Source organism: Amphibalanus amphitrite, unplaced genomic scaffold (genome assembly GCF_019059575.1).
Source record: "Amphibalanus amphitrite isolate SeventyFive unplaced genomic scaffold, NRLGWU_Aamphi_draft 001826F_arrow, whole genome shotgun sequence".
Classification (NCBI taxonomy): domain Eukaryota; kingdom Metazoa; phylum Arthropoda; class Thecostraca; order Balanomorpha; family Balanidae; genus Amphibalanus; species Amphibalanus amphitrite.
In genome coordinates this window covers 52,830-64,810 of record NW_024883319.1, presented here as the reverse complement: position 1 = coordinate 64,810, position 11,981 = coordinate 52,830, and the positions used below count along the sequence as shown (strand labels likewise).

At 51.3% G+C, this 11,981-nt stretch overlaps 1 protein-coding gene across 1 annotated transcript in view; it reads left to right on the top strand.

Moving 5' to 3' along the window:
• Window positions 1-551: 551 nt before the first annotated feature.
• LOC122375378 overlaps window positions 552-11,981 on the top strand; it is a gene marked incomplete at its 3' end in the record, with an annotated part of 53,100 nt that continues 41,670 nt past the window's right edge. Inside the window, exons 1-5 of the mRNA XM_043354730.1 lie at window positions 552-679; window positions 7,994-8,225; window positions 8,448-8,601; window positions 8,875-9,076; window positions 9,338-10,338. Coding sequence (XP_043210665.1) covers window positions 622-679; window positions 7,994-8,225; window positions 8,448-8,601; window positions 8,875-9,076; window positions 9,338-10,338 — 1,647 coding nt within the window. The remainder of the gene's footprint in view (window positions 680-7,993; window positions 8,226-8,447; window positions 8,602-8,874; window positions 9,077-9,337; window positions 10,339-11,981) is intronic.

Here is an 11,981-nt window from a genome sequence, read left to right as displayed (position 1 = left end):
TATAGGCGTAATGTTAAAATGTTGCCGTTTGGGAGGGGCAAATGCCCTATTTGCCCTCCCCTGGATCCGCCACTACCCCTAATTATTAAATGTGTTGTGCTCTATCAAACTCCGTTGCAATAGAATTCAGCCTCCAGCCTGAATATCGCCATTCGCCAATAGTGAATACGGAAAACAGTGTGGATGCAGGATGGTGATTGGTGATAACTTATATAATGCATTGTCGCTAATGCGATGTTGTGCCCTCCGATGCGCCGTGACTATTCGTTGATCCAGTTTCAATTATCATTATTCCGATGATAATCACGTGACTGGTTATTTGTATAATAACATATTCCTGCTCCTCTAGAAATATTATGTGAACTCAATTGACCTTTTCTCTGCTCAATCTGCGCAATGCACATTGCACACTGCACAGGCAACAGGGCTGCTTAGGGACGCCTGGAGTTCCGAGCCGCAGCAGAAGTGCACACCTGTCCAACAGATGGCAGCACGTCCGCTGACCTCCAGGCTCCGTCCGGGAAGAGAAAGTGGCCAGGCGGCGCGCCGACCAGCTGGAGGGAGATCTGCGTTAGTCAGACCGGAGCGCCTGTGGTGGTGGTAGTGGGATCAGGCGAGCTGATGTCGCCTCTGGATCGCATTTGGACCGCCGTTGTGGTGCTATGCACCCTATCGACAGGTAGGTGCTACCTGGGAAACGGGCCATAAAGCTGTCGTTGTTACCTGCGCTCGGCTCAATGTCGAAGGCAATTCGAAGGCTGTGAGTGGAACGGGGTTGATGTGACAAATCGGGCTTTGGAGAGATGTTAATTATATATGAGTCACAGTGACGGACGGGATTCGTCCCAGCATGCCATTTCAAGTACATACGTCAAATATACCGAACCTATGCGTATCGAGGCATCAATTAGCTCATGGCAAAGGTGAGTCTTTCTCCTTGTTCGAACTTCGAATGCGTGTTGTGTGAATAAAATACATTTGTCGGATATTCATGTTATGTGAAACACGATGCCATATTTTGCTAACTTTAAGCTTCTTTCTGCTTTTCATGCGGTGAGTTACAATTCCATCCCAGTCGTTCCGATTTCTACAGATATCATCGCTTACCTCGGAATGACGACTCGGTTGAGCTTTGATCGATAAGTCATGTAGTTGTGTCTCCACCACATATTTCATATTCCTTGTGTCACGCTTACTTCTAGTAGGTAAGCGATTTCACCCCCATATTCCAGAGCGGACCCTTTGCACAGCGGACCGGGAAGTGCCCACCGCCGCCGCCCCGGAGGGAGGGGGGGGGGGGGTCGGCGGTGCGTCTCGGACGGCCCCACCCGTTTCCCCGCTGACCTTGCCTCAGTCCGGTATCAGAGCGGTCCAGGCACCAGTGCTGAACTGGGAGAGATCTCATGATGGCGATATTACCTAGTCGATGAGACTGCACGCACAACGCATAGTACTCTACCGGCAGCACCCAAACGCATAACTGGGGTAATCGCACTGGGCAACTACAGGCAGTCTAGAATACAGGCAAAATATTGTAATGTCAGCCACGGGTAAAAATGAACCCCTGAAAACCATATGAATTCGGAATTCCATCGTCAGCATTGTCCTAAATCAGGACAAGCCGGGGTGCCCGGAGGGCTCACCATCGTACCCATAGAGAGGATGCAGTTCGGCGCAAATGACCGGCTCGGGTCGAGCGGGCGGCGAGTCGGGCAGCGGGCGAGCGGGCGGCGAGTCGCCGGCAGCGGGCGAGCGGGCGGCGAGTCGCCGGCAGCGGCAGAGGTAGAGCCGCGCTGGTGGGACCGGTCCGCGCCGTCGCTGGAAAGTTTGCTGCAAACGCGTGTCCAGGTTTTCACAGCGCCCAAGACTTCTTTTCTACTTTTGCTTTCGAAACGTTCCATTCAATCCGTTCCGTAGGTTGAAAGGCAATGTAGGCATTGTAATGTAAATGCGCACAATACAGCCTCTTTCTTTACCCGTTCCCAGTCATATGAGTGTTAAACCCTCGCCCCGTTGGGGGGGGGGGAGAGCAAAATGGCCCCCCTGTGGTTTTTTCTTAATAGCAAGAAAACGGCGGCGCGCAGAGCCGCCAAATTTTCAGTACCTTCCCTGACATCAATTTGATATTTTCACACAAAATTTCAAGTCTAAGGTCACCTTAGGTCAGGAGATCTTAAGGTCAAACTGAGGTAATGTTTGAGAAAAATGAGCAAAAAAACTTATCTTGAAATGCTCACAAAAGCTACAGTTAAAAAGCAATTTCAAAGTTCTTTATACGGTCGTGTAGAAAAAAAGACAACGCAACAAAACTGCTATCTCGGATTTTCAAAATTTTGTGATTTAGACCCCCATAAATTAGAAACTGATTTTTGTTATAAAATAGCAAAAAAAGCAATTTATTTCGCATTTCGTAAAAAACGGAATATATATGATAGTCCCTGCGCTCTTCTATCGACATACCAAATTTGAGATCGATATCTCCTTTTTTGGCCAAGTTATAGCGAAAAAAAACTTCAGATTGATGATGTCATTTTTTAATTCAATTGTTAGCGATTCTAGACCACGTAGCGCAAAACGAAGACCACCATTAGACTCCCCGTGACCAGCTGCATCGAATTGATACCCATTTTATGCAAAAATATCAAGTTTAAAATTTGACCTAAGTTGACCTGGCCTTGTCCTGACCTTCAGTGGCGGATCCGGGGGGGGGGGGGCAAAATGGGCATTTGCCCCTCCCAAACGGCATATTTTTAACATTACGCCTATGGACGAGGCATGGAAAGAATCGATAAATTGTTATGGTTTGCCCCCCCCCCACCAAAAAAAAAAAAAAAAACTCTGAGCTGGATCCGCCTCTGCTGACCTTTACCAGAACAGAACCTTAACTGGCCCCAAGGCCCAAAGGTTGCCTGACCCACATAATCGCATTTGTGATGTAAAGTGGACCATAAAACATGCATCACATATTTTCAAATTATGACCCTTGCAGTGACCTGACCTCTGTGACCAAACCTGGTATCAGTGACCTCAACTAGCAAGATATGTGTTTGAAGAACAATTCCCCGTCGATGATTTTCAATAGACTTGCATTTTAATATAACGAGGCTTGAAATGATCTCACGCATGTCAAAGTGCTTTTATTTTAGGCAAAATAAATATCTAAAACAGTAAAACAAGCTTTCGGCATTACGCCATCATCAAGTTTTACTGTTTTAGATATTTATTTTGCCTAAAATAAAAGCACTTTGACATGCGTGAGATCATTTCAAGCCTCGTTATATTAATAATAATCATGTCATCCATCCTCGCCCACATAAAGACTTGCATTTTACTCGATTTACAACACATTTCTTGAAATGCCTGTAAACGGTGAAAATTCTTCATTTGAACTGACCTGTGACGTCATCTGTTTGACCTAGGTCAATGAAATTGCGTCACAAGGTACTTCCCCATTGGTTGAATAGCACCGTTGAATGCTGCTTGTCGCTATGTTGCGTGGTTCTCGAGATCTTAGAGGGGGGCCCAAATGTCTCCCCCCCCCCCAACAGCCCAGCTTTGCTCGGCATAACCCAACGGGGCGCGGGCTAAAAAAGGAGGTGACAGCGCCTCTGAAGGAGCTTCCGATCAGCGAAGCAGAGATACGCTGTCGTAATGCTTCCTCCGAATAGCCCCGGCTAGGTGCTGAATGTTCCGGTCATTCTGTCTTACTGCACATCTCGAGATTCACCAAGTTGCTCCATTATTGATGTCATAACTCATATCAAAGTCTATGTAGAGGTGATCCCACTGAAGGTTACTTCTTTGGTTCATTACACTGAAATTAACTCGCACTGTATGTGCTGATGCGCAGTGACACAGACACACAGAGACACTGCGTGCTGGCCCGCAATGCCTCCACGAACACGTGCGCTGAAACTGCGCGCTGATCAGCACTGTCACTGCGTGACACACAGTCACACACTAACACTGTGTGCCGAGCTGACCTGCACTGTCCTTGCCGACACACAGTCAATAACTGTCACAGTGTGATGATCATCACTGCCCACTGCGGGCACACAGCCACACTCGGACACTGTGTGCTGAACTGACCCGCACTGTCCCTGCCAGGGCGTATTTTAAGGGATTTTCACTGGGTCGGCAATCACAATTAGGGGCGGCATTTTGCACTCATAGGGGCGGCACTTGGCATCTGAGGGGGCGGCATACCTACTGATATTTAATGACCAAAAAAGACACGTTCGACGGTTCTTTTATAACTCTTTCTAAGTAATGATTTCAGATTCAACCTAAGCTCAGCGGTATTTCCGGGATATAGTTTTTCTCTCATCATAATGCGATAAATGAAATATAATTTGATTTTACAAAAAAAAAATAATGTTGAAATTTTACCTGAGGTCAGGTTCATGACCTCACCAAAAATAGAACATGTTGCATACCAGTCGATCCGTATCGTCAAGCTTAAAACATTCACGCGTTTTATGGCTCTATCTAGAACAGTGGTCGGCAGGTCGCGCGAGTGGGGCCCACTTTATGGGCGCTGGACGGGGCCATTACCCCCACTTGTCATACCTCATTGCTTACACAGCAAGGGTCGCTGATATTCGGCCATATCCTTAGACGTCTCTATTTTTCTGCATAGGTATAAATAAAATGCAACACATTTAAACTCTCTTTTTATGGAGAGGGAGAGCGGGTGGAGTAAGGATGAACTCATACATTTTTTATTTATTAGTTACTCGCGTAATGAACAGCGTATTGCACAGATAAGTTCATCCCTCCCCCCCCCCCCAGTTAATGAATGTTATACCTACCTACTCAAACATTTTGGTGACCCCAGTGACATTGTCATTGAGTTTTTGAAATTTGAATGACCTTCACTCGGTAACTTTCTCTCCGGCTCGGCCGGCGGACAAAACGCAAGCGGAGACAATGCGGGGAGTCCGGTGCTCTACCAACTGAGCTACGGAACAGGCAAATGCTCACCATAGATATACCGACTGAACGATCCCTTTATAACTTCAGCGATTGATAAGACAAACAGTGTGTCACTGTAAGTACATAAAATGTAAGTCTCGAAATTGCGATGTCTTTGACCAAAGGTAAGGACAATTTTGCGACCCTTCCATTAGGTATAAGGAAATGGGAGAAAGTCGGGGCATGTGCCTCTTTTTATAGGTAGACAAATGTCAAAGTTAACGAATTTAAACATCAGAAAACAATTAAAAATGACACACTTAATCGGAAAAATGCCACCCACGACCCCTCGTTATGTCCTTGAGGTCATGTCAGGTCATGGATTGGTAGGCCTCCAGCAGGTTTTTTTTTAATAACTTCTGATAGAGACATGCGATATGCCTGAGCGATGAAAACACCTTAGATGATTTCAGTTTGACGATACAAATCGACTGATATGCAACATGACCTTTACCAGTCAGGTCATGATCTGGACCTGAGCTCAAATTTCCCAAATGACATTTGAATGTCAAATTATAGTTCATTCGACGCATCTCGACGAGAGGAGCGCAGTACTGAAAAAAACGATGTCATAACTTTCGTGAGTCAATAATTATTAAAGTAAAAAGCTTCTTCATTAAAACAGCTCAGTAGAGGAGCGGAGGGGGTCCACTGTCCCCTTTAACCCTCCCCGGCCCGACAAGGGTTAAACAAGTTGTGCTCTGGAGGTTAAGTCGTTGATGTTAGGTCAAGTCTGAGGACTTTATAGGAACGTTGAAGAGCTATCGAATGCGCTTTTTCGCGGTGCTGTAGTTCTATTCTTCCCCGAGTTATGCGCCAATTTGTCAATAAATGTTTAAACAGACAACATTTCACCCACATTTCACCTTTGATGACCTCTGGTCACCTGATATTTGACATTTGACTTGACCTAACCAAAGTACGGTTAACCAACTAACCCTAGTAGTTTTGACACTCCTTCGAATACCGATTACCGCGTGTCGCTACGTGGCCCAAGTAGCCAAGTTATAGGGGTCGGGAGGGGGGTTCAAACAACCTCAGCCCGGCGCCGGTTAAGGGAAGGCACTATCATTTTGGGGGCGCTGCAGATATGCTAAGGGACGACAGCATCATTTTGAGGCGCGCCACCAATTTTTTTTTAGGGCACTTAAACCACTTTGAGGGACACCACCGACACTGTGAGGAGTGCAATTATCTCTTTGAGCGTTGAGGGGTGGCACCATTACATTGAAGGGCGCCATGTGAGCAGTTGAAAATGAGGAGCGCCTCCGATACTTAAAGAAGAGACGCCAACATTACTCGGGGGGGGGGGGCAACATCACTTTTATTTTGAGGACGCCACCCACATTGTAAGGGGCGGCACTGTAACTTTAAGGAACGCCGCGGATACTTTAAGGGGCGGCTTCATCATATGGAGGGGCGCTACAGATGGTTAATGGGTGGCAATAGGTATGATATTTAGGGACTCCGATACTTCGAAGGGCGCCACCGTTTGTTTGAGGGTGACATTATCACTTTGAGGGGCACCACCGATACTGTTCGGGGCGCCACCGACACTATAAGGGGCGCCACCGACACTGCCAGGAGCACTTTGACCGGCGTTACTATCACATTTAAGGGCGCCATGAGCACATTGGGGGGCGGCACCATGACGTGGAGGGGCGTTACGGAAGGTTTGAGGGGCGGCAACATCATTGAGGAGCGCCTCCGACACTTCGAGGGACACCAGCATTTCTTTGAGAGGCGGCACCTTGACTTTTGAGGAGAAACCACCGATACTGTAAGGGGCGGCACCATCACTTTGAGGGGCGCCACGGATGGTTTGAGAAGCGGCACCATTATGTATATGGAGGGGCGCTACAGAAAGTTAGAGGGCGGCAACATTGTATTGATGACTGATGACTTGATGAGTTCCTCCAAAACTTTGAAGGGCGCCACTGACACTTTAAGGGGCGGCACCAGCACTTTTAGGGGCGGCAGCATCATTTTGAGGGGCGCCACCGACTCGTTGACAGGAGACACCATCACATTTAGGGGCGCCACTGGCACTTTGAGGGAGGCACCATCACATTGAGGGGCGCCACCGATACTGAAAGGGGCGGCATCATCTTCTTGAGGGCGGCATCATCTGCTTGAGGGGCAGCTCCATCACAATGAGGGGCTATGTGGATACCTAGAGGGGCGGCACCATTACATTGGTGGGTTCCTCTGACACTTCGAAGAGCGTCACTGACACTATAAGGGGCGGCACTAACACTTAAGGGGCGGCAGCATCATTTTGAGAGGCGCCATCGACTCGTTAGCGGGCAGCACCATCACATTCAGGGGCGGCATCATCTTCTTGAGGGGCGGCATCATCTGCTTGAGGGGCGGCTCCATCACAATGAGGGGCTATGTGGATATCTAGAGGGGCGGCACCATCATATTGGTGGGTTCCTCCGACACTTCGAAGGGCGTCACTGACACTATTAGGGGCGGCAGCATCATTTTGAGGGGCGCCAGCGACTCGTTGGCGGGCAGCACCATCACATTCAGGGGCGCCACCGGCACTTTGAGGGCGGCACCATCACATTGAGGGGCGCCACCGATACTGAAAGGGGCGGCATCATCTTCTTGAGGGGCGGTATCATCACATTGAGGGGCTCCACAGATGCTTAGAAGGGCGGCACCATTACATTGAGTGGGGCCACTAACAGATTTAGGGGCGGCACTGTCACATTGAGTTGCGGGATGATCACTTTCTAGTTTCTATAGACGGCTGGTTCACTTTAAGAGGCGGCATTATCATTTTGGAGGGCAGCAGCCTCACTATGAATGACGGCACCTAGCCTGCATGTGCGTGCTGCATCCTAGAGGGGGCGGCAACTGGGTCGGCAAACGGCTGTCACTGGGTCGGCATTCTCCGTGACTGGGTCGGCAATTGCCGACCCAGTTAACATGTTAAAATACGCCCTGGTCCCTGCCGACACACACACTGCCACTGTGTGTTGAGCTGACCGGCGCTGTCCCCGCGTGGCAGGCGGTGCCGCCGCCGCCGCGGACGGTGTGACCGCCGAGGCGCCGTTCTCGTGGCGCGGTCTGCGCGGCACCATCCGGCTGTCGCAGGCCAGCCCGGCGCACAACGTCACCATCACGGTGGATGTGACGCTGATGGAGGACGAGGCGGCCGGCAGCTACCGGCTGCGGGTCAGCGAGTTCCCCGCCGACTACACCAGAGACGACTACTGCGACGATAGCGTCACCGGCAAACCGTGAGTGCGCCGGGAAGGGACAAGCTGCAGGGGGTTCAACGTTCGAAATGAGTCCGAATATATGCACTTTGTGCCATGGCATTGAAACTTTGTAAGTATTTCGAGATGTCAAATACATAGCTGAGGGCAAAACAATTCGGCATGTCTTGTAGGGTGTAGTTACGAATGCGTACTCGTTACACTCATGCAATGCAAACGAGATCATGTTGAAAACGTTCCCAGGTTTAACAAGCTGGAGGGATTGGAAGAGATCCAGTTGCCCTCCGATGGACCCATCACCATGGAAACGAACGAAATCAGTCTATTAAGCACTGACACCATCCTGGGTCGCAGCATCAAGCTGGAAGGCCCCAGGGTCGTCTGCTCTACAATACAGGTGCTGAACCATCAATGTGTGAAACAAACCGTTCGCCGCTATGACATTGTGACCGCGACTTCAGCGACTCATGACCCGTGTCTTTTCTGTTGTACAGTCCTCAATACCTGTTCTGTTGCTTCGCCCTGCAGCCAATATTATCACCCATCACCATGGAAACAAACGAAATCGAAATCGTGACCCAGTCAGCGGCCGTCCTGCTGCAACTGTTTCCCAGCCAGCGACTGTTCCGCTGTGTCTGCTCGGCTGTGACCGCTCCCCGCTGTCCGGCAGGCGCCTGACCTGGAGTACGACGTGGCCGAGGCGCGCTTCCAGTCGCCAGTGGCGGGCGCGGTGTTCATCCGCCAGTACCGGGTGAACGGCACGCGCTACACCAGCTTGCACGCCGACCTGGCGCACTCGGGCAGCAGCGTGCCCACCTCGTCCCAGCACGGCTGGAGCGTCATGGTCACTGACGTGCTCACCACGGCCGCCGGTACGGTGACGGAGGCGACCGCGAACCGCCTGCGACCCGCTCTCTTGAAACATGCTCAGTACTCATGACTGACCGTCTACGTCAACTCTAGTTACATCGACAGTTGCTCGTAGTCATGTGCGAAGCATACATGTATTGGGGAATAATTTTCAAATAACCAGCCTCGCCTACAGGAACCATGCAAGCGTTTTGTAAGTCTGTGCGCAGTTTCTTTACTGGTATGTGATACGTTAACCTTTTTTTGTTTAATGTGTTGCGCAGACGAGAGCAGAGGCACGTGCAACTTCCTACAGCTGGTGTACGACCCGCACAGCGCCGACCCGGCCCAGTGCACCGAGGACACCCCGGAGCTCTGCAAGGCCGGCGACCTGCTCAGTCGGCTCGGCAAGATCAAGGTAGCCAGCCGGCGATCTCGGTTCACGCGCCAGTTCTGGACCTCTGACCGGCTGGAGCTGCCGCCGTGGCGCGGCTACCGCAGCGCCTACCTGGTGCTCTACGAGAAGGATTACCCGGACTCGATCCTGGCCTGCGCCAAAATCCGGCCCGTGCAGCGGCGCACCGCCAGCGCGTTCCTCTCGTACGACGGTGTGCACGGCGTGGTGGAGCTGAGCCAGCGCTCGCGGTTCGAGCCGACCCGGCTGCGGCTGAACGTGAGCGGCCTGGCCGGCCGGGCCGACACGTTCGGCGTGCACTCGCTGCCGGTGCCGCCGCGCGCCGTGCGTCGGACGGCGCCCTGTGAGCGTGTCGGCGCCGTCTACAACCCGACAGAGGTGGACGCCGAGCTGACGGAGCCGGCCGGCGGCGCCACCGGCGACCGCTACCCGCTGGGAGACCTCAGCGGCAAGCACGGCCGGCTCACCGGGCTGGACAGCTTCGAGGCCGAGGTGTCCGACTTCAGTCTGCCGCTGTGGGGGCCGCGCTCGGTGGTCGGCCGCTCGCTGGTGATCACAGCGGCCGGCGGCGGCGAGGGCGGCGCCGGGGGCGCGCCGTGGGTGTGCGCCAACCTGCAGGACAGCCGGCCGATGGTGACGGCCGCCGCCGTGTTCCGGTTCCCGCTGGCCGGCCGCGTGCTGTTCCTGCAGCCTGAGGACGCACCCGAGGAGGACACCACCGTCCTCCTGGAGGGCCTGCTCTACAACGACGGCTCCATGAACGGTACCGGCGCGCACCGCTGGAACGTCAACGAACTGGTGCCAGGCGCCGACTTCAGGAACTGGAGCGGCCGATGCCTCAGCGCTGGGCCCCGCTTTAACCCCTACCAGGTGGGTCGGGTGCATTTGGGTTAGGCCCCCATCCAGCTCTTACCAGGTGCGTGTGGAACACACGCTGGAATCCGTGACCCTGCTCGAATCCCTTGAGGAGCGCAAAACAGCGAACCACAAAACTATCCGTCGATATCTGCTAAACGCCTGTCGAAAAAAAAACTGGAAAAAATGCAAGCACACTCGTCTGACCAAGCGTCTGACGGTCAAACGGGCGGGATACGATTGAACTGCTCTTCTTTTAAAACGAAAGTCAAGCTTAACACTCAAACATTGGGACATAGGTGCACAATGCACATGGCATACTGAATTGGAAGATTGTACCCTTGGCCCCTCTGTATGCCCTTGCACCTTATGTCATCTTAGGTCATGAAAAGTATCCAACAGTTTTTGGCAATAAATTTAGATATGTAGAGACATGCTAGAGCGATGCAAGCACCTCAGATCACAGATGCGTTCAGCTCGATGGTACAAATTGACTGATTGTAGCATGCAAGGCCATCTATAGAAGGTACAGTCATTCCCCCGCCGACGAATCCGAGACAGATCCTGAGTGACGTCACCCCTGATGCTCGCAAGTGGTACTCCATTCCTTTGCCAAAGTGACTATAGCTTCATTTGAAGATTATCAATAGCACTTTACACATACCGCTCAACCATTGATGTCAATGGAAAGCCCAACCCATTTTCTAGCGACAAAAAGAGGAGCAATATGCTAAGAAATGGCCGGCTTTGAAGATATAGACGATTTAAAAACCCTCTGCAGTAGCAGGAAAGCAACGTAAAGAGCGCATTAAACTTATTTTTTACTATGAATAAATATTTCTTCAGTACGTTTTTAGATAAGGTTTCGATTTAATTCACAACTTTATTAAAATGTTTTTTATTACGGAGCGAGCGAAGCGAGCGTAGTCTTTCCTTAGATTAACAGAAATTTCTGAGTATGAGCGGCCGGCCGGCCGGCCGGCCGGCCGGCCGGCCGGCCGTGCGGACGCTTTTGCGAGGCTTATATCTCAGCAACCACTTGACCGATTTACACGCGGTAATTTTTGTACGGTAGCTTCATTCCTTCTACCAAGTATTGGACTATTCCCGATGCATGTGGGTGACCCCTTATGCACGTGCCACGTGCAAAACGAAGAGGTGTCAGTTTTGTAATTGTTGCAATATCTCGGTAACTACTTGGCCGATTGCGCTGAAAGTTGGCATGTAGGTAGGCACCCACTAGGCACTGCATATCCATGTGCCAGAGTTGGGGTGCTGCTGCACGTGCGCACGTGCAGGGGTCGTTTCCAGATCTCGAGAACGGCTGGACCGATGGCGCTCAAATTTGGTACACGGTTAGGGACCAGTTAGTAGGGTGCCATGCACAAGTCAGTTGGGACCCATGTTGCACGTGCGCACGTGCAGGGTGCCGCCCCCAGATCTCGAGAACGGCTGGGCCGATTGTGCTCAAATTTGGCACATCGCTAGAAACCGGTCAGTAGGGTGCCGTGCTAAAGTCAGTTGGAGGTACCCCCTCGAAATTTCGCACGTGCAAGACTCACCCTCTCGCTCGCTCCGTTGGTCGCCCCAAAAGGCGTTATACTGGTTATTATTTGTAACTTGATTTGAAATTAATATTTTAAAAATGGCAGCTGTTG